The sequence below is a fragment of the Epinephelus fuscoguttatus genome, linkage group LG15 (assembly GCF_011397635.1).
Source record: "Epinephelus fuscoguttatus linkage group LG15, E.fuscoguttatus.final_Chr_v1".
Classification (NCBI taxonomy): Eukaryota; Metazoa; Chordata; class Actinopteri; order Perciformes; family Serranidae; genus Epinephelus; species Epinephelus fuscoguttatus.
In genome coordinates, this window is record NC_064766.1 from 14,699,190 (window position 1) to 14,723,125 (window position 23,936).

Here is a 23,936-nt window from a genome sequence, read left to right on the forward strand (position 1 = left end):
TCCTCCACCTTTCCTTTTGCTCCACCATGAGGTTGACCTTTTTGGTTTGGTACAGATATTGGTACAAAGATTCCAATACTTTGGTTTACAATCAAAAGCCTGCAAAAATAATGACATTTGCATCAATGTTGATTGCACTTTGTCTGTCTTTCAAGTCAAAAGACCCAGACTTTTAATTAGGGGTTTTTGTCTTGAAAATTTAGAGGTTAAAATAAATGTCTAAACATACTGGAGGTCCTGTGACAGAACTCTGTATCTAGCTCAGTATAATCTCAAATAAGATAAAATTGCTAAAGAAGATGTGGCAAGTGACATTTTAGCTAAATTCACACTACATGGCTCTCAGAGTTGTCAGATCATTGTACTGTTCACACTACACAACTTCTGTTTTCACACTATGTACCAGACCAGTGATGGGCTCACACACTACAAGATCTTTCATCAGGAGGAATCCCAGATGAGTATGTCATGACATGCACGGGTCCAACTACAACCCGGGGTCCTGGGGGGGTGGGGAGGCTTGGCTTTAATAGAAAATATCAAAGTCAAAAAGTGACAAAGCAGCATGAGGCTAGTTATCAGGTTCATAATTTACAGAAAAATTGAAGGCAATAGTCCACCTTCCATCTTATCCTCCCCTCTCTCTCCCTTTCAAACCCACAAACACAGCATGGAAAGCGCTGCAGCACCGCTCGTCTCTGTCCTCAACACGTGTCTTGCACTCTCATTGGTTGTAGCTTGCTGACAAAGTCCCCAGCAGGTCCAGATGTTTAGAATCCTAGATAACCAGGGACCGTCTGTGATGAATCGGTGAGCCTCTCTGCTTGCATCTTTGAGCAGCTCACACAAAGTGCTTGAACGCCAATTTGCGAGCACCAAGCAACTGCTGTTTTGGCTCTGATCTGGTGCTTTTGTTGGGAAGCTCCAAAAACTGTCCACAAGCATGCTCTAGTGTAGGCATTACCTGAATTAAATCAGACAGCACCAGATAATCCAACCAACACTCAAAACAAGTCGGACTCATTTTTAAATCTAAATATAAGATTATCTCAGTAAGAAATACAGTTTTTGCAGTGCATCAAATAAGAGGAGTATTTTGTAGGCAGTCACAAATGACATGTTTTGTCATTTGCTTTTGTCTGTATGGTGAGTCCAGTGCGCTGTACTGGCATCAGATGATGCAACCCAGTGAAACGTGGCTGGTCTGTGTCGTCCATAGGCATTTCTAGGGCAGGCTCAAAACTGGAAGTTACTGTCCTGATTGCCTGCATGAACGTACAACCGGACCCATGTCAAGATAGACTTTAGACATATGACTTAACTCTCAATCAAAATCATGCTCACTGATGTTAACCTGCACCTGTGTGGGTTTCTAGCACAGCTCATCTATTCTGGGAGAGTCAGTGTTTTCCACTGAATCTTAATACCTTAGCTCATATATAATGGAATGTGTGAATATCTTTTAAAAGACATGTACATATACTTAATGCTTAAATATTAAGAGTTTAAATTGATAAAGGGCCAGCTGGATGGTACTTGTATAGATGTTTAATAAAGCTCGGTCTGATGGAAAATAGAGGACAGCGTGAATAAAAGATATTAAAGACATTAAGGATAATATGTTTGGACACCGAGGCTGTTATTGTGAAGCTCCGTCTATTGTACCACTGGGTCATTATGCAATGAGAGGGAGAGAGAGGAAGATAAGATATACCTAACATCATCCCTCAGGGTAATGATGCAGGGCGGTAAGGATGAAGAGGAGGAAAGAAAGGAGGAGGAGGAGGAAGGAAGGAAGGAGGCTGGGAAGAGAGATGGACAGAAGCAAGTGCAGAGACAGGGAAGGACGGGCAGAGGAAGAGAGTGGGAAGAAGTGAGATGATAGAAACACAAGAGGAAGGAAATGCTCAAAGATGTGGACAGAGATTAAAGTAAAGAGGAGGAGAGACACTGGAGGAATAGAAGAAAAGAAAGCAAGAGATAGTGAAAGATAGAAAACTTGCTATGTTGGAATAAAGACAAATAGGAAGAGAGGAAAAGAGAAAATTGGGAGGATAGATGAAGTTAGACAAGAAGAGAAAAGAAAAGGAGGCAGAGACAGACAGACAGACAGACAGACAGACAGATTGGTTGGTAAACCTGGAAAGAGACAGAAAGACAGAATGAAGGAAGAAGAGGTGAACACATGGGAGCGGAGGTAGACAGGGAATTTGAAAGTGGAGGGGGCAGAAGAGATAGAGGAGGAGTTTGTGTGTGTGTGTGTGTGTGTGTGTGTGTGTGTGTGTGTGTGTGTGTGTGTGTGTGTGTGTCGGGGTAGGAGGAGAGGAGGAGGAGGAGGAGGAGGAGGGTGGGTATCCCGTAGGGTTAATTACATCTCTGTTCTCTGTCAGTGCGGCTCTCTCCTCTGCGATCTGAGTCCCTGCTGCAGGCTGACAGGCCACACACACACACACACACACACACACACACACACACACACACACACACACGCACATAAACACAGATAAATACACACACTTCCATGCGCACTCAAATATCACGACACACAAAAAGAAATGTTCTGTCTCCTCCTTTTTGTCTTTCTGTCATTATTTCTCTATCTCCCTCTCTCTCTCTCTCTCTCTCTCTCTCTCTCCCTCTCACACACACACACACCACACACACACACACACACACACACACACACACACACACACACACAATAACACACCGCAGTCTGTCCCAGGGGGCCTTGCGTTGTTCTGTACAGAGTTATACACGAAGAAGAGGGCCCTTGCTCGTAATAGCTGTTAATTTTGCATAAATCATGCATAACATGACCCACATGTAAATCACTCATGTCAGCAGGATATCACATCCCAACAGCTCCGTCTTCTCCTTCTCCATAGGAAACAGCAGCAACTTCCATTTTCATTGTTTTGTCTCAGCTCCTGTGTTTGTCTTTGACTCCTGAAGATGAAAGATGAACCCAGTTCCAGTGTGGGGAAAATCATGATCACTTTTCCTGTCAGGGTTTATGAAGAAAAAATATTAATATTTTGGCACCTTCATCAGGGTTGTATAACTTATTATTAATAGATAAAATACATCATAGCAGTCTTTGGATTTGCACGTCTTGACTTGTGCCATTGATCTCATCTTTGTGCCAGTAGGAGAAGTGTGAGCTCATGTTAAACTGTAGGCTATACGTGTATGTGTGATGACTGGAGATGTCTGACTGTGTATGCATTCTGGTCTATTGAGGCTTTTTCAAGTTGCAGCATTTGAATCACTGTGTCATCTTTTTGCCTTGCCCTTGAAGAACACATTTCCTGTGATTAGTAATTGGGAGTGTTTTTGCATTTATTTAAAAGCAGTATGCAGTAAGAAAAAAACAGAAAACATGTGGAGGCATGCAACAAAGGTCCCTGACCAGATTCAATCCAAACCTCAGAGAAAAACAGCCTGTCTTCTAGAAATTACATTTATACACAACTGATGAGACTACAGCTAAGAAACTAAGAAAAAGCAATTACAAGGACGAGGAATTGTTGCAAATTGATGTATCTGGCAAGTTGCAAAAATGTTGTTAATGTCTCGGTCAACACAAAACTTGATAAGTGCAAAAGTTGAGCCAGCTGAAAAACTGTTCTTCTGTAAACTCAGGGATGATATTTCAAAAATCACAGTGTCTGCTTTATGTTTGGCCAGAAAAAAAACACAACCAAACAACAGCCATAGTTCAGTGTTTCAAGGCGGATTTTCTTTTACACTTCAAAAGGATAGAACAACTATCAGCGCACCGTCACAGCAGTTGTCTTCTTGATTCAGTATTCAAAAGGAAAGTTGATGAAACATCAAAGTGCGTCTTGTGAAGTCTGAAGATCCCCGTCTTCAATAAAGGAGCCTTCTGCACAAATAACATGACAGGTCGTGTAATCCTCCTGACAAATCAGTAAATCTCCCTGTTGTTTGCACCTTTGTGGCTCAATCCCTCTGAGACGTGTCCCTCAGAGCCACAGCCTGCTTTATTAACCAGTTTTTCCTTAATTAGCTAATAGGATTGTTTTAACCATGATCCAAGAACAGAATAGCCCACGGGAAGACAAACACCAACTCTGTGGAAGTGTATGTGTGTGTGCACAAATGTGAGATTGGATATGTGTGCCTGCATGTATCCTCAGCTGTGTGACTCAATGTGCAATTGCATGTGTGTGAATGACTCAGTGAGGTGTGTGTGCGTACGAGTGCATGCTGGGTGTGATTCAGTATTGCATGCGTGCAGGAACTTCTGTTTGTGTGAGATTGAGCCTATTTGTGTGTGAGCTCATGCACGTGCGTGTGCGTGTGTCATCTAAGGCACCACAGTCTCCTTCTCTGCCTTAATTAACGCGCCTTCTTGCAAGACTTTCTCTGGAATATGAAACAATTTTACCTGATGATGCAAACGGCTGAAAACAGTGGCGGGTTGGTGCCTCGCCTCCTCACCTGACACTTTCTCTTTATGCGAGAGCGTTAATGTATGCCGGCGCTACACTTGTAGTTTTTATACCCGTGTATTTTAGCGGCACTGCAATAGCCAAAAGGCTTATTTTGCTGGAGGAAATGTGTGTGTGTAAGCAAAATCCTTTGTACTGTGTGATGAAAAAGAGCAGGCTGTATCACAGCTTGGCAATGATGTTCTCGCAACACGAGCGCACTTACACATCCGTGCAGGCACACACACACACACACTTTCACTCACACATACCCACGCAGAGACACACATAAGCCTCAGTAAAGTCCAGGGAAAACTTGAAAAGGGGGCAAGAAAGAGACAAAACAGAAGCAGAAGGCACAGAGGAATGACAAATATGCAAATTCCAGCAATCGAGCTCAGGGCCCAGTTAAAAAGAGAAATGATTAAAATGATTTTATGAAGTATAATATGTGAACTCTCGTGTGTCCCTCCATTCAGCCAGTGCATATGTGCATAAATGCAGGCAATTCAATTCAAAACTTTACGTCCCGTAAGAGGAATTTCACTCACAGACAGGGTTTATATTAAAACACACTCAAAATAAAAAAAAAAACATAATAAAAAAGGACAATAAAAACACCATATACACAATAAAGACACATAACAAATCACCCCAACAGCCTCCATATGGACAAGCACAAGTCAATAAGACCGTTGAGGGACTGTGTAGCTCGATACAGTGCAATAAAGGATGGCAGCTCACGGCCAGGTCACAATGAAAGGAACTTAAAATTGATTTCCCTCTCTGTCCCTCTGTTGCAGTGTGGTGCATTCGCTTTTCGCAAGAGCCCGCGGACCAGTCAGTGGTACTGGGAGAACGGGTGGTGTTGTCCTGCGTGGTCTTCAACTACAGCGGCATCGTCCAGTGGACCAAAGATGGCCTGGCTCTCGGCATCGGAGAGGGTCTACGAGGTGAGGCAGGGGAAAGAAATCCTGTAGTGGGAGAGAAAAAAAGCTTCACCAAGCTGCAGGGATCAAAGTGAAGTGAAGAAGGGGAATAACTCAGCCACGGTTTCGGTTCAGTTTTGACTGTAAGAACCCTGACAAAAGCTATTATGGCTGAAAAGTGTAGGGGTTTTTAACATTAAGGGAATGAACACTGAACAGAGAGAGAGAGAGAGTTAAGAGCCAAGAGGCGTGTGAGTGACAATCGGGGCAAAAATGAGTCCTGTATATCATGCTGAATTAGAGAAAATCCCTCACACTGCTGACAAAAGCAGACGCACATTCGCATTTACATTTTAAGCCGACACGCACATCCAGTATGACTTGCTGTGAGTGCAACAGAAGAATACACTTCATTTCAGAGATAGGGAAGCATCACATGCAACAAAAAGTGAGCAGAGTCAAAGGGTCATAGCCACAACAGACAAAGAAGAGTTCTTTTCTGCATTAAGGAGATGGATCTGAGGAAACTCAGAAGTGCAAGAATAAGAAGCACAGAGAAGAAGAAAAGTAAAAGTGTCCTTCTCCACTGACCTTCAACCTCGTTTTACAAAAAATATTCAAACAAGCTTCTGACTATTGTGGCTTACTGTTTGCTGGTATTGACATCTTATGACTGCAGCTGCTGATAGCTCTTACTCTTTGCCCAGACACATTTTGGCAAATATCTCTGAATAAAAAGTGTCTCTCAGACTTTTATCTGTTGAAAGGTGAAAGCAGCGTCTCAGAAACAGAACTGTCAAACTCTGCTGAAGGATGGTTATTAGGGGCTCTCTTGAACAGCTTAAGTTTTATCACCTTGATACTTGACTTATAAGATTTGCTTATAAATTTGATTCTGAGCAAATGAGTAGTGGTTAGAAGTAGTGGTGGAAAAAGCACTCAGATCTTTAAGTTAAATAAAAGCAGCAGTACAACTGTGCCAAAAATACTCGATTAAGTAAGTGTCATGCATGTTTTTAAATGTAAAATTAGACAAATATTAACTTCTAAATGTACTCCAAGTACCAAAGTTACAAGTACTCAAAGAGTTAATTTGCAAAAAACAAACCAAAAAAAAAAGATAAAAGCCATTCTTTGAATGAATAATCAACACTAGTTTGATTGATATTCCCTTGAGTACAAAACACAATCATGATTTGTGAAAACTATGAAAAGAAATTTGAAAAAATATATCTCTCGTCAAAGCAAAAATTTGCAAAAAGCAAAAATGCGATTGATATTCCCTGGATTGGACAAAAAAACATGATTTAGTATAAGAAATTATAACAGAGACATTTGTTTTTCCAAACGTCTATTAATGCCTGAATGCCTACGAATGGGGAGTAGCATTTCACCTCCAAGCCAACTGGCATAAGCTCTCTTCGCCTTTTTTTAGTCTAATAAATAAACAAACACTTACTTTCAGCAGAAAAATACAACTGACTTCCATCTTCCATCTTTCTGAATTCAGGTTTCTCTCTTTCATCGAACTGAGTCAAGCTTAACTGGCTTGTGAACCCATCGTAAAACACATTTAATTTAAACTCGACAGAAACAAAATAAAACTTACTAAAACCATCTTGGTTAGCCTTTCCATTGTTTCAGCAATCACTAACTCTGATTTGGTTGAAATGAACCTGTAATTCTCAGAGTTAGATAATTTTTGTGGGGTTTCTTTTCTTGTGCGCTGTGAGGGTCCAAGGATAGAGGTTGTCACGTGTAAAGCCCTCTGACACAAATTGTGATTTGTGATAATGGATTTATAAATAAAACTGAGTTGAATTGAATTGAATTGAATTGAATTGAATTGAACTGAATTGAATTGAACTGAATTGAATTGAAAATATGTCGGCTGTATACGCTCTCCTTCCCCACTGCCTCCTGAGCAGCAGTTCTTACTTGTTCTTTGGAGGCAGATCATTTAATTAGCAAAATAAAATGACAAACAATCCCCCCAAAAAACAATCAACAGTGTACTAAGCTCATCCACATGGCGAACCCTATTAATGAGCCCTCGGAGCAGCTCTACTTCTTTGTCAGATCATGTTGGACGGAGGGCAGACTGGACGCTTCAGTGACTCACTATCACCTCTCGACGAACAAGTGGTGTTATGGGATAGGATGGGCCATGACTAGCTGGTTAGAATATTTAAAGCTAAATTTCTGGCCATATCTTACACATTGCGCCTTTAATATTGCAGCAGTGTAGTATCAGCAAGAGCCATCACCGGATCCCGGCTAGTCTGAGAGTGAGAGCGATGTTTCAGCCTGGCTACATTTTACAATGCTAATTGCAAATGTTAGCTGGGCTGCCGGACTACTCACCTAACACAACCGTAACGCCTGACCCATTGCTGGGACCGAGCCGAACCCATGCTACGATTGTAACATGAAATTTAATTGAATCAACATAGCGACATGTGCCTAATGTTACTGTAACACTAATTTAAACAGACATTTGACTTTATGTTGTTACTTAGTCTACCTGTCCAGGAGAAGAAGAGCTAGCTCCAAGTCAAATTGTAGCCCCTTTAGCTCTCGCAGTGCTCTCCACCTTGGAAATGCAAGGCCAATGTTAACCCGGGTTCTGTCCCTTTCTTTACCCGACAACTTCTTTGCCAACAGCCGTTGTTTCTTTAGAGGTAATGTCGGATCCTGGTCGTCTTCAGATGAACATTTCATTCCGCTCTCCGCCATTTCGCTTCGAAAGTACATGCTGCCATTGCTCACTGGCTGTAGCCTTTTATAGGGAGGGAGGGCCAAGGGCTCCAAGAGGAGGGAGGAGGCAGCAATTCACATGAACGTCCATGAACGCGCAGCCAGACTGGCTTGTAAACAAGGGGTTGGAGATCAACACACAGAGAGAGGGTGTGTGAGGTCATGCTATACTCCAGATGAAATTACACCTCTAGTTCTTCACATAGCGATTTTTTAATTCCTTCAATCTAGAAATGATGAATTTCCGCTTATTGCCCCTTTAATCAAAAACAAGCTGCATATGGCAAGTAAAGAAGACTGGCAAGTAGCAAAAATGGGAATTTTGGTTAATAATCTGTGAAATCCCCCTTTTTATTTTTTAATTGTTTGGTTTCATTGTTTTAAATCGTTATCTGTCAGTGGATGAAGACTATCAATGGCATCTGATATCTTTGATGCTAAGCACATTGCTTTTGTGTTTCTGCTCTGCCTGTCAATCAAACTGTGACAAGGACTGTGCCATCATGCGGATCTTAGATGTGGTGTTGGTGCAGTTAAGTTTCAGTCAGTTACACAACAAGGACTCAAACACAAATGCCATCAGAATACTACTAAACTGTTGCATTTTTTTCTGAAAAAAATCTCATTAGACAAATCTTTCATTACCCACATGAAACCCTATCTGAAGATCATTCTGCGATAAAGGGTAAAACACATTTATTTATATATGAAAATGTCGCAGATATTTACTTTAATGAAAAAATCTAACAATATACTCAACAAAATGTAACATTATAAACGATAAGCACATTAGCGCTCACATACTTTGTGCCCTTTCAGCTCTGCACCGCACATCACATTTCTCATCACACTGTAAATGAATCCACAAAGCACATCACACACACACACACACACACACACACACACACACACACACAGTCACACAAGTGATAATCTGACATGTGATGTGAATCTTGTGTTCAACTCAATTTAATTCACAGGTTCAGTAAAGGTCAGCACGTCTCTCTGTCTCTCCCTCTCCCCCACCCTTCTCTTATTTCCTGCTCCCCGTCTTTCAGACTACAGCTCCATCATCACTTGCTTTATGTATTTCCCAGATCCCCTCCATTGCTTTTCATTTCTCTCCCTCTCCTCTCCTCCCTTCCTCCTCCCTCTCTCTTTATGTCGGTAATGCTCTCTTTGTCCTTGCAGCCTACTGCGAGCATGGTTCTGATGATAAACACACCGGCGTTTGATAAACATGTTGTCCTCTCTGTCTCTTTTCCTCTGCTTTTCAACCATCTATCATCACCTTCTGTCCATTATTTATCCTTAAGTTGTCTGTGCTGCTATTCTTCCCTTCATCCTTGACACACTGTCTGTCAATCTTCTGCTTTTCATGTTTGAAATATAATCAAGAGGTTGTGTCATGTATGGAGGAAAGTCTGTAAGTTGTCAGTATTTGCACTGACAAATCATATTAATTTATTCTGATGTAACGGCGTGTTGTTGGTGCATGAAATGTGATGTATAAGCGGTTGTTGTTATGCGCCCTGTATGATTTTATACAGCTGTTGATGACAGTGTGGGAGTGCAGATTGTGCATTAAATTCATACCTGCAGTTTGCACGCCCACTCACACACACACACACACACACACACACACACACACACATGCAGGAGATCTGCGTTCATTCACCAACAAAAACAGTTTTTTCGACATCACGTAGTTTTGCATGCGTAAATAAAATACATGAAATCTAAAGAAAAGCCTTTCAGTATGGTCAATGTATAGTAACATGTACATGTACATGTGCATCGTGTCAATATAAATACATAAAACATACATCTACTCACTACCTGCAGGCATTAGTGGCAGTTTATTGTTCGTCCTCAACCTCCTCCTCCTCCTCCTCCTACTCCTCCTTCTTCTCCTTCTCCCCGGGGTGCTTTCACCTCTGTGGTTGCTATGCTGCAAGGTGCTGGAGTGGATGATGTAATCTCCACTAATACTTTTGTCCCCAACCTCACCCTCCTTCCTCCTCTCCGCACCCCAACTGCTTGCCTGCCTTTGCCATCTGAATCCATGATGTCATGTTAGGATTGGGCACGGAGGATCAATGAGTGCCCCCTAGTGGGACGTCACGCTCAATTATGTCTTTGTCTGAGAGGCAAGGGTTCAAACAGAGAGAAAAGTGGGGGGGTTGTTGTAATTGGAACGCCGCTGCCTGTAGTTCTGCAGTTTGTGTATCGTACAGGAACTGATGTGGCGTCACTGTATATGTGGCGATGTTTGATCAGTCTTTGTGTAAAAACCCTTCAGCTGTTTATCTCTGACTGTGTTTGCTGTATTGCTGTGTGCTTGTTTATGTGTGTGTGAATGTGTGTGAGTGTTCCTGCATTCAGTACCTTCCCCCGTGTTGTTTACGTAAAGGACATACTTCCATGATCTCCAGAGGATCTGCTTAATGCAAAAAGGTCTTCAGAACCTCTGAAATAAATGCTAATAATGCTAATAATGCTATTTGTGTGTTATGATAAAAAGCTTTGACATTTTCACTAAATACACATCCCATTTGCTGCTCACTGTCTCTGATTGATGTAATGCAATTGCGATTCAGCTTTTATCCATTTCATGAGAGCTTTTACGTCTGATTTATATTGTAAACAAGTCAGGTGTCAGCAGAGCACAGAAATACAGTCCCTGACACTGAATAAAAGATGATGGGTAGATGTATGAATGTTTTCAGTGATTTTCTTTTCCTTTTCTTATATGCTATTTATGTTCGTTATACTGAAAAATGACGTGATGTGCAGTTTGAAAAATTATGCTTTACACTGAGATATTGAAATAATGATTATGAACAGATTCATATGTTTATACATGATGGATTCATCTGACAAGGATTACTGATAAGAGTTGGCAGTGGGATAAGGTGGTTACCATGGGCTCCAGTACATGCTATTGTGACGGTCCCCTAATGTATGCTAGTTACTAGTTATATGGCGCCCACACACATAACTGGCACCTGTTTATAAAAAGCTTTGCTGCTTTTTCCTCCTGTTTGTTTCTCTCACTTCCTTTCTTATAGCCTATTTTATGTTTAAAAGGCGTGACTGCTCACTGGACTTGCAGATGTGCTCAGCTTGTCAGTCTTGACAGATTTTGCACCTAAACTAGCTACTGTATTGTATCGCATTGTACCGTAACATAGCGTATCGTATCGTATCACATGATCAAATAGAGACTTGACATTATGGGCTCTAGTTTCGCAGACTGGGCGCGGCAGGGGTGCAGCACACCTGCACTTCACCAACTGGGTGTGGCCAGCTGGATTTTCTAAGTTTGGCACACTGTGCGCGCTGGCACAGCTACTCCTCTATCCCACCTCCGTCCCTCCTACCGGCGCCAGTCGGAAAGAGGGAGGAGAGAAGGCGTGGAGTGGGTTTTACACAGCCCATTCACATCAGACCAATCAAATGAGCCCCTCTCCTCACCCTTAAATGCGCTGCATTGCGTAATGAGAGTTTACTCAATTCGTCATGGCAGAAGAGAGCAGCAGCGTCAGACGGCCAAACTTCTCCCAGGAGGAAACTGATGTTTTGGTCCGGGAGGTCCAAGCTCGCAGTGTCTGAATATACGGAACTGCAAGCAGACCTCCACGGGCTGGTGATGCAAAGGTAGCCTGGGAAGAGGTCACCACAATTGTAAATCAATGTTGCGTTTCTCTCGTGCACGCACACGCTCTCTCTTTCTCTCTCGCAGTCTCATTCTTTTTCTTTTCTTTTGACTTTTCTAAGATGACAGATGCTGAATATATACTCCCTATCTGATGCTGTGGCTGTTTGTGGTTGGCTGAGAGGGATGTGAACTCATTAGTTTTGTTAATCAAATCAGGTTGGGTTTCCATTACACGTGTCGACACCTCCCCCTGCTGCGCCGCCACACCCATCTCAGTGCACCTCGGTCTGCCAAGCTACCAAACTGAGCGCGCCTTGGGTTGCGCTGCTCGAAACTAGCTCTGCGCGGGATTCGTCACCCTGCGCCACCCTGCGCTGTGCCGGGAAACTAGAGCCCTAGGCAACAACAACATACATGTTACCCACCAATCATCATTGCATACCTGTACATGACAAAAAAAAAAAAATTATTTAATTGAACTTTTTTTAATACATATAGCCCATTCATGATTTTTCTAGTTCATGTAGAATAAGCATATCATTTTGTTATAGATTGCCACTGACTATTTTACAAAAAAGGAAAGAGTGAAAAGAAAAAAGAAAATCATGGCAGAGAGGGATTTGCATTTTCGAGGGCATATAGCCTTTAGCAAATGGCAACATTTAAAATGTAATGTGAGTTCCTCTTTGAAGACAGGTGCAGTTTGAGGTGGCAGTCTGACTCATTTGCAAGGCCCCCCCACCCTCCCCCACCCTAGGGCCCCAGTGCAACAGCACTGCCTGTGCTGTTTATATTTATGCCCCTGAGAGTTAGCTTATCGTGTGTATTTTCAAACATATTTTAATTTTAACCCCAGAGGGGTCACATATACCCCCTGTTGAAGACCCATGATTTAGATTAAGTACTTCTTTAAATTAACTACAAGTCTTTGCATATTTGATGAGCTATACTTTTCCAACCTAAACTTTCTTGGCAGGAAGTGAACATTTGGAACAGTTAAAAATTACAGTCAATAAAACAATGTTCCCACAGATTTTAAGACATTCTTCATAACAAGAAATATCATAATAAGTGAAAAAATGCCAGCTCTAAAATGTGAACCTGGGGCTTTTTTCCCCCTGCGAATTTACATTTCCCCTGTGAATCTACATTTTGGTCTTGTTTACTAGATGAGCAGACGGAAATAAAAAGTTTTGCTCCAAAACCTGAAATAAACTTATTTTTTTCAGTGGTACTACCTGAATCTCATCACTCAGTGTTTTTAAAATAAAAATGATATTATTCTCAGACGGATCATTTGTGAAGGCAGTGCTATTATGATGACTCATGAGTGTAATGGCAGCGTGAAGTGTGCCTCTTTCTTCATGCCAGCAATCATTTTTAAAACAGTGGGTCATGTTTTTCCAGGTGGTACCACTATTTTTAAATTACATCCCAGAAGTTAATTTTGTAAACTCGTCAAGCTTTTCTGACCTGCAAATAAACACGCATGACTCACAGTGGAACTAAAACAGAAACTCCAACAAGTGAGTTTTCTACTGGGTGTCTCTCCATCTATTTAACTGTAAACCTGGTGTGTGTGTGTGTGTGTGTGTGTGTGTCCTGCAGCCTGGCCTAGGTATCGTGTGCTGCGGGCTCTGGACATCGGCCAGTACAACCTGGAGATCTCCAATGCCGAGCTGTCTGATGACTCTCTGTACGAGTGTCAGGCCACAGAGGCCGCCCTGCGCTCCAGGAGGGCCAAACTCAATGTACTCAGTAAGTGAACTGGCTGCAGATAGAGGGGCCATTTTTCTTTTCAACCACCACTGTTTGAGGAAAGGACCTTTTCATTCCCGAGTAACTGGAGATGACTGTCAAATCAAAGAAGCTTCACACTCAGAGCCAAATTTACAGATGAGCAGTGTGGTTAAAGTGCATGATCAATTTAGATGCACACGTTAAGATCTGGTCCAAGTGGCTCTATACTGATGACTATATTTGATGTGTCAGTCTTGCAGTAAAGCTTTGGGGTTTTTTTTATCTGTGTCCATCAGCTTCCAAAGCCCATGAGCTTCTTTGGTATGGGAAACAGGTTCAGCTCTCAGATTTGGTTGAAACTTGAGAGAGCTATGTAACTCTTAAGCAAGGCATTCACTGTATCTCCTCAATCTTGTGGAGCTGTCCATCTGACGTGTTACCCTGGGTATCTTAACATCAGCCATAACATTTAGTGTAAAGTTGCTTTTGACTGTGCAGTACTGATGGTTAGGAGGAATGAAATATAGAAGAGAAAAAAGATGTTGGAGATGAATTTTGAAATTGTAAACTCACAGCAAAGAGGTTCAAGGTCAAGCAGTTAAAACCTCCTGAGGAAAATGCTTGAGAGCAGATTTGGATATCACAACAACATGGTGTTAACTTCATCCTGATTCCCTCAAGAGCAGAACGGCTTAGTATTACATTTTGCTGTTGTATAGTGAAAACCATGTTCTATATTTCCAAGATGTGATCTTTTAAGGAACACAGCTTTGTTTTTAAGTCTGATGGTAATGCTACCTGAGGAATCCAATGTGTTTAAGTGATTTTAAGAGGTAGAGAAAGACACTTTTGTTGGCTTTTCTATTTGAACATCACTCAATCTGGACATATTTGTTCATGTACTGTATATGTACATATTTAGGTGCGTATGCATGAGTGCACACTTGCATAAATGTGTCCTTTTTAAAGCTTGCATTTGTGTGTGTCTCTCCTCCAGTCCCTCCTGAGGACCCGGTGGTCGAGGGAGCCCCGGAGCTCCTGCTGATGGCTGGGACTCCATACAACCTGACCTGTGTGACTCGCGGGGCCAAGCCTGCAGCACACATCCAGTGGACCAAAGATGGAGTCCCTGTGGAGGGGGCCCACCAGTCCACGGTGACTCACACACACCCATGCACGCATGCAGATAACAGCAAGCACACATGCGCAAGTCATGCAACATAAAACCATGCAGAGATTATCACACTAAAATGAGATCTGCATAATCTTGAAAGCCTACTGGTGGCTTCAAAGGTGTTTTCTAGTACTCGAGTAGTAACAGTCTGCTCCTCAACAGCAGCCATTCTCAGTGTGTTTGTTTGTTTGTTTATATGCTTTTTGCTGCGGGCACTGCAAAGGGGAATTACAGTATGTATACCTCAGGCCACACATCACCCCTGGAGTCCTGCATTAGGGAAATACAGCATCCAGTGCAAAGTCAGCACAAGACTTTTATGGTTCTTGGTTGACAAAATCATATCTTGGCAGCCGGGACAGTATTTATTAATAATGCACTTGAATGCTTACAAATAGCAGATTCTGACCTGCTAACCAGTTGGCAGCATCATTTTGCACCTTAAAACTTGGTAGGAGATGATTAACACAGTACATATTTTCAATAGTGGCAATGAAAAGGCCCAAATATCTCTGAAATGCATCACTGGTATCTATTTGCCATATCACACTAATTAACACACTTCAAAGGAAGCATCCTAATTCCTCACTATAAGAAAGCTGTTACTGCTCTGTCCTTGGATGAAAGGCACAACAGCCACACAAAATGAAATCGACAACAACACAGTTGCACATTTAGTGAAACAAAACCGCAGTTTTGGACCAAGACGAGACACATTAAACTGCAATTTGACAAAATTTTGCAACCCTAAATATCCCTTGCCTGGCTCAGCTAAAGAAGGATGCCACAGTCAACAATGCTGACACAGCAGATCATACATGTTTCATCTGGTAGACATACATGTGCATATGTTAAAGGAAAAGTGCAACACTTCTTGAAAAACAACAGCATGACATGAGTGTCACATCATACCTTTATTCTGTCATTCATTTGTTATGTCTGTTTAGATTTGGGGGTGCAATGTGTGAGTTCAGCCATCCACAGTCAGAAAAACTGTTACTCACTCAATATTTATAAGCTGTTTAACATTCCAGCTGTTTTGTGAATCAAGAGAATCATAGTAATTGTACATTTGGTTTCTCTACATTTAAGAGGTTTTAAAAATGGGGAAAAAGGCAATGAGGTTTAGAATGAAGCTTGATAGCACCTGCATGGTTACTTGTGTTTTTATTAGGCTGAGGGGTCATTTCACTTCCTGCAATTGAATAAATATACTTCCAGTATTTCATTCTTTATTCACACAAGTGCTGCCTACATACTGATTCTAAAACAAAAATGTGTTTCAGTACATCCAAATCACATTTTCATGAGATCATATGGTGGCCATTTAACATACCCAAGTTCCTAGGCCACTGAGTCTGCAAGGTATCCCAGTTTTGACTTGTGCTCCAGTTCTTTTTGTGAACACCTGAAGTACTCACATGAGAGTAGGAAAAACGTGCATGAGATTTATTTGAGATTACAATAATGGCAGGTAAGTCCGTCAATATTACATTATGTCAGGTCCACTACCGACTTGACACCCTCTTCCTATATATTCTCACATATTACAGATTCTGCCTCACTATAACACTGCATACCATGGTCAAAAATTTATATGATATACACCTATGAAGACCTTACATCATCTTTCATGCACAGTGTTGTACCAATCTGTTTTTGTCATGCGCACTATATGGCCTTACAGCACCATACCTGTCATCAGTAACTTAAAATTTAAACATAACCTCAGGAAAAACTATTCAAAATATACAGAAACTGTAAACTTAAGTTATATCAGAACCTACATAATGTGTCATACCCACACAGACATTATTACCAAGTATAAATATATGCGTAAGTGACTCTTTCAAATTTTGACCTGACGCAATTGATCCAGTGTTTTCCAATACCTGTGTCTTGCGTATGATGTGTGTATAATTACACACCCACTTCAATAAACTTAGTCTTACCAACATTGACCACATGGGAAGAGAAGCACATGTGGCTACAGAAAACACACATCCCAGACATCAGCCACTTTACACACTTTATGGTCGTGACACAACTTGTGCACAGATCCAAGAGATGTTTAATTAACCCATGTGCACCACCACAGACTCCCTCACACACACGCATACAGGCAGGAACTGTACTAGGTGACACTTAGGATCACAGTGTTACATTCTGCACTCTTTTCTCCCACATTCATACTCTTCACGCTCATGTATACTCTCCTACACACATGAAATTATGCCTGCAAGCACACACACACATTCACATATGCACACTCATGCTTTCATATGCACAGAGACAGAGCCGCAAACACTGACTCACACACACTCAAACACAGATGTTTTTACATCTCTTGCAGCCAGTTCTCTGCCCCCCACACATGCTCATACATATTACATGCTGCTCTTATATTATCGTGTTACTGACCACGCATTTACACAGCAGTGAAGGCTGTACACACTTTCTTGACAGATTTTGAAGCTGCATTGCAAAGCACCCCATCTCCAGAATCCAACCAGACTAGATTCTATGTTCTTATTGTGCAGAAAAAGATTTAAAGCTTATGGGAATTCCTTTGGCTGCAACAAGGAGTTATTTTTTCTTACTGTTTCATCTATCAATTATTAATATCCAATTAATAACAAAAATTTTCAGTCTATAAAATGTCAAAAACTGTGAGCAATGCCCGTCGCAAATTCCCAAAAGCCCTAGATATCGTCATAAAATTGCTTCTTCTGTCCGATCAATTAACCAATCCCCAAATATGTATTTCATCTACAATGATACAAAAGTAAGAAAAGTAGCAAAATATTTGTTTTAACTGATTAAACAATGAAATGTTTTAGCATTGCTGTGTTTCTTTTCTTATTCACAGAAGTATTCAGCTCTTATTTTGAATGCAAAGTCCAGTATCATTATAAAACTGAATTGCTTTCAATAATTGAAAGAACATTTGCAGACAGATATTTTCCTGCACCAACATTAAACGTCTGAACTGTGATGATAAAGTACAAGAACACGGATTTCTATAAAATTTCCCCTTCAAGCTGTTTCTCCTTTGTACTTTTTTTCAGTTTCTGACTTTTTCCTCCCATGCATTATGTCTAAAAATGTTGTTGATTTCTACCTCCAGACTGCTGTTTCTATTTCCACATTATGCTATTTCTTTACCTCTCTTGGCTCCATTAGTAACCCTCCTATGTCTCTCTCCTTTCTCCTCCCCTTCTTCTCTCCTGTTTCTCCCGTGATATTTCCCAATGCCTCCTTTTTTCGTCCTTTTCGTCCTTCCCCATCCATCGCGCTCCTCCTCCTCTTCTTTGATCTTCCTCCGTCTGCTCCCCTCCCTAAATTCTACCCACAACCATCCTCTCCTCTCCTTTCTTTTTTCTTTGCCGAACAGGAAGTGCTCCCAGACAGAAAGAGGGTGACGACCAGGAGCTACCTGCCCATCACACCTATCGACACTGACAGCAGCCGCAACTTCACCTGTGTGGCCAGCAACCCGGCGGTGCCAATGGGAAAACGAGCCACTGTTATGCTCAATGTCCACCGTATGTTGCCCCTTTTTTTCCAGTGTAAAGGTGTGGTGGGGTTGTTTTTGTGTGGGCATGTAGGAAAATCATGCAACAATTTTTAAATAACTGCCCCGGGAATGGTCAACTAGAAGTAATTACTATCAAAAACACAGCACATAAGTTGTGTTTATGACTTTACAGCCATGATTTTTTCACCATTCTCAGTCTTGCGCTTGTTCCAGGTTTGACTTAGCTGTTTGCATTGCTTTGGCACCATCTCTGGAGCCAGTAATTTTCTCCCAAAGCAGGTTGATTTTCTTCAACATCTGGAAAACCTGATATTTGTTGTGTTTTAGGGGATTTCAATTGTTTCCCTGAAGAAAGAAGGAATGATTTCTCATAGGGAAACTTTAGTTTGAATTTTCAATCAAGGAGATTGATGTGTTTTTCCAACCCAGTGTTGTTACTAATTACTGGGAGAATAACTGCAGCAACAGTAAGTGTAGAACCAGTGCAGTGTTAGTACAGAAGGCTGTTTTGTATACTAGATTTAATGTGAAATTTATAGTTTGTGTGACTTATTTGTGTGGGAAATCAACCCCCATGTTGCTTGGCACAGCTTAAAACACAACAGTCATTCAGTTTATCTTCAGCTGTACATTGAATGTGAATCTCTTCCTCTATAGACCCTCCTATGGTGACCCTGTCCATCGAGCCTCGCTCTGTCCTGGAGGGTGAGAGAGTCACCTTCACCTGCCAGGCCACTGCCAACCCTCCCATCATTGGCTACAGGTCTGAATAAAATTAGCCTTAAATAGAAAATCGGAGTTCACTTCAATACCTAAAAACTCTGCTATTTATCAAACAAACGCTTTGTAACTTCTCACTTCGACAGCATTGCTGCAACTTTAGTTCAGGATGTGATGGACTTTTTGATGGCGGTTAAAGGGTTTTTTTTGAGACAGTGTTCCATCTTATACCTGCAGTCCAACATCAGGAGCCAGATTGCAATTCAGTTTAATGCCAATAGATTTTCTTTCATCTATTCCAATCTGCTTGTTACTACCATCTGGAGGCAATCCTGAATTGTAATTTCTGCTTGCAGAACAGAATTGGTGAAAGTATTGAACGTTTAAACAATTAAACACTGACTTTAATCTTAAGTGACAGCACTGAAGTAATGGAATCGCTAAATGCTGGACTTAAACACGATGGTTTTAATCTGAGGTTTGAGACTCCACCAGAGGGTCCCAGTGTGGGAGCACTGCCAGGCACTTAGGCACTAAGCCTATTGAGTGTATATTAAAATGTTATCTAATGGCAGATGTGCAGTATGGTTATATGATTTTGAGCTGAGCAGAAATTAAGAGGAATGTATTTCTTTACCTTGCAATCATTCCCTCAGGTTTTGACATCAAGGCTTTTTAAATTTTAGTTTAATAGCTTTAATTGATAATATAAAAACACTCATTGTCTAGTAGTGAAAATCTACATTTGGATCACTACCAGAAAATTATAAAAACCCATTATGCTTTTGAGATCTCCTGCTGGCAAACTGACATAACAATGATTTGTAATGCCTGAAAACTTCTTAAATGGTGATGTGTTTCTACGTCAGGTGGGCAAAAGGTGGCGTGCTGCTGGAGGGGGCTAGGGAAAGTGTGTTCGTAACCACAGCAGATCACTCCTTCTTCACTGAGCCTGTGTCCTGTCAAGTTTTCAACGTTGTGGGAAGCACCAACGTCAGCATCCTGGTGGACGTGCACTGTGAGTAGAGTGCAGACACTCCTGAGCTGAGTGGGACTCTGATGATATTTATGTGCTCTAGTAACTATATTTGTCAGTAGCTGTTTGAAGAGCCATGCTGCATTTATTTTGTTACTACACAGTATTCATGCACTGTGCAGAATACATTTGCAATAGATGGCTAATGTGTAATCTGTTCTCTCAGGTTAGTCCAGTTCAATTCAACAAAGCCTTATGGCATTTATTGTCAAAGCCTATATACAGTATAAACAGAGTAAGTATTAACGATAGTACATGGAATGGAATGATAACTAGTACTGAAAATATTTAGATACAACAAATAAATAAATTAAAAACAAATGTACAAAATCAAAAAAGGAAAGTCAAAAATCATGTTCATTATGGTATATAGAATTAAAGGAGAAAGAGGAAAATGTACCACACAAAAACATATCTTTTTTTAAAGATACTGGATAATATATATTATATTTTGCTCCTAGATACATTTAAAGTTTTAAGTTCTCTAAAGGTGTGTTCAGACCAAAGACAAAGCAAATTTACACCTCCCAAATACAGCCACTGGAGTAAATGGCAAATGGACTTTGACTTGTATAGTGCTTTTCTCGTTTTCTGACCACTCAAAGCACTTATTACACACACTGGTGGCTGAGGCTATCATACAAGGTGCCACCTGCGACTCAGTTTTTTAACACACTCACACACAGATGGAACAGTCATTGGGAACAGTATCTTGCATAAGAATAACAACGACATGCGGACTGGAGGAGCAAATCCTCCGATTGGTGGACGACCCACTCTATCCTCTGAGCTACAGCTGCCCAACCATTCGCTGAAATCAATAACAAATACATACTTTCTGAACTTACCATGTAGGTCTACTGCTTCTCCCACTTTTCTCCAAGCCCTCCCCTTTTTTGTTTTGTCTTTGTACAGTACTGAAATTGAATTGTAGCGCTGGGTGGCTACAGATGGCGACAATGAGTTTGTCCTTCATTTCTGATTCTCTGTAAAGTCAGGTGAATTTTACCACTGATAGGTTCACAAGGCACAGTGTGACATTCTTTTTCTGCTTAAGTTGAAACATTTCAACAAGTTTTTACACGTATTTACATCTATTTTTGTTTCCTGGTGCGAATGTGTCTATTGATCTTTGCATTGACTTTGTATGTAATTGCAGTATGTCAAAATATTGATCACATTTGGTCTGAACACACCTTATTAAGTTCTACATAAAATTTGGTCCAAATTTGAAGTAAAACACATACATTTTTTGATATTGCTGGTATTCTATTAAAAAGACAGTGTTGCAGCCACTTGGTAATTAACAAGTCTGTATTTCATTAAAGGTCCAGTGTGTAGGATTTAGGGGTATCTATTGGCAGAAATATTAAATAATATTAAAACTGTGTTTTCATTAGTTTATAATCACCTGAAAATAAATATTGTTGTTTTTTTCATTGCCTTAGAATTAGCCATTTATCTACATACATTTAGGGGCCTCTTCCACAGAGTCTGCCATGTACTACAGTAGCCCAGAATGGACAAACCAAGACACTGGCTCTACACAGGGTCATTAGCATTCATAGTTGTCCTATACACTTGGCACATGTGATAAATTTCAGTTTCAGTCTGCAACCTCTCTGCTAAATGTCACCAAACCCTACACACTGGATCTTTAAAATGTGTCTTGCACTGGGGTTTTAATTTACATATGCTCTTTCAGTTGGCCCAATACTGGTAGTGGAGCCCAGGCCAGTTACGGTAGATGTGGACTCAGACGTCACTCTAAACTGCAAGTGGTCTGGAAACCCCCCTCTCACCCTCACCTGGACGAAGAAGGGCTCCAGCATGGTGAGAACAAACCATCAAGCCTTCCCCTGACCTTTGAGCTTGAAGCCTTACTTTTATATTCACGACCGATTTAAGTTTTAATTTCACTAAAATGTCACTTTTTTTGTATTTTGAATGCAAATTATGTGCCTGGGTGCATAAAAAAGCATCAAAATGCTAGAGGAGGATCCTGTGACCCAATAGAGGTCCTGAATTGCCTAAAATCCTAAAAACAACCCCTGCATCTACCTGACCTGTGTGGGGCTGCTGCAACTGGATTTGCATTGTTTATTCATTTTATCAGATAAATATTACTAATATATGTTTATTAGCTGTCCCTTGCCTCCTCTCACTGTGTAAAAGTGGCCCCAGGCAAAGCAAGATGAATATTCCTGGTATACAGGAAGACAGAAAAAGTCACCACATTCTTGGGGTAAATCATATTCCTAGTACCTCAGCCAAATCCTCCAGAAAACCCAGTCCCAGCCTATATTAATGTTGAAGATCTAGACTTCATAAATGTTTGCTCAGTTGTAAAGCACACGATAAGAAGTGAGACTCAGTCTTCATATCTTAAATCTTTAATTCATGCCTAACAAGTTAAGAAAAGCTCCAGGAAAAAAAACTAATGGAGCCTGCTGAGTAAATCAACATGTTTTATGAATTAAATATAGATCTCCCTCCCTCTTTTTAACATCTCTCCCCGTCTGTCTATCTCCACCTCACACAGCTACCTTCCTGCTTCTCATGCATACTTATACTTGTGTATGTGTGTCCAGGTGCTCAGCAACAACAACCAGCTGTATTTGAAGTCAGTGAGCCAGGCCGATGCAGGCCAGTATGTCTGCAAGGCCATCGTGCCCCGGATTGGAGTTGGAGAGACTGAAGTTACGCTCACTGTCAACGGTCAGTTACTATCTAATTATGCTGCTATTAATAACTGTGCTGATATTTGCAAAAAATTTAAAAACATGTAGAACAGATCTTCCTACTCACAGCAAAACTCTGCTTCAGGGATATGAATAATGAACCCACACGGACCTCAATGATGTGTTTGTTTCATCTAGAATTATTCTTTCCATCATACATGCATGTATGTATCTGTACAGTATCTCCCCAAAAGCTGAAGCCACTGACTGCACAGAGTAGAGTACTGCCTGGGCTTAGAATATCTGTTGACCCGGCCTGATTCATTCAAGTCTAAGCCTGACCCAAACCCACAGCTAATTTTTCAGCTCTGAACAGGCCCAAAGCCAACATTTCAATGTCAAAACTCTCTCCCCAAGAGACCAGCAGTTACTTAATAAATCAAAACTAAATTGCCAAAGACACAATGACAGAAGAGAGAGTTCACAAATGCTCCTTAAATCTTCGCCAACTGATTAGGTGGGACATTCAGCGGCACGTCCTTGCGAAATACGTGGTGCTGAAAGCTCTTGTTCACGAACTGGATGATATGTTTACACAGATAATACAGACATAAGGATTTGCATCATCCACTCCTTTCACACCATTGGCTACAAACCATGACGCATATTTTTTGTGGAACTGTTCATACTGCAGCAGAGCAAAGTTATTGGAACATAGCTAATATGATCACTGTATTGTTTTTGGTCCTCATGCTGGCTCTATACATAACTTGACACATTAGGTTAACTGTGGTACTGCTGGTTATGATTCATATTTCAGTATCAGAATTCACCCATTCAACATTAAAGGCATCATACTTGATCATGCTGTATTAATTATAATTCCCACAGCAACTGTGTTTATATTCTGTCACTTAGCAGTGGTGGTCTCTGCACATACTTACATCAAGTTAACCATTATTTCACCTTGACTCACAACTGAATAGGAGTCTGTTGCTGTGCAGTTGCTGGGTCTAAGTTCTTTCATTCATTGTGCAATATGAGCAACAATTATGTGTCCTTGCTAGATATGTTGAGGGAAATCAGCCGATGAGTCTTCCTCCAGCTCCCTCATGATATCTGTGCTGCTGCCATACCACCACCGTTTGGTTTGCACAGCAGCTACAGCATAAAACAAGGTGTACTATTGTCTCACAGCAAGAGGGTTCTGGTTTTGAATCCACGGGACAGCTTGGGCCCTTCT

General features: G+C 41.1%; 1 protein-coding gene across 2 annotated transcripts in view; it reads left to right on the plus strand.

The window, feature by feature from the left end:
• Positions 1-23,936, plus strand: part of kirrel1b (kirre like nephrin family adhesion molecule 1b) — a 90,079-nt gene that overhangs the window by 45,264 nt on the left and 20,879 nt on the right. For both annotated transcript variants that reach the window (XM_049597869.1, XM_049597870.1), the window contains exons 2-9: positions 5,261-5,410; positions 13,413-13,562; positions 14,542-14,699; positions 18,113-18,263; positions 18,914-19,019; positions 19,846-19,994; positions 21,718-21,845; positions 22,604-22,730. In XM_049597869.1, the coding sequence (XP_049453826.1) occupies positions 5,261-5,410; positions 13,413-13,562; positions 14,542-14,699; positions 18,113-18,263; positions 18,914-19,019; positions 19,846-19,994; positions 21,718-21,845; positions 22,604-22,730 (1,119 nt within the window). The remainder of the gene's footprint in view (positions 1-5,260; positions 5,411-13,412; positions 13,563-14,541; positions 14,700-18,112; positions 18,264-18,913; positions 19,020-19,845; positions 19,995-21,717; positions 21,846-22,603; positions 22,731-23,936) is intronic.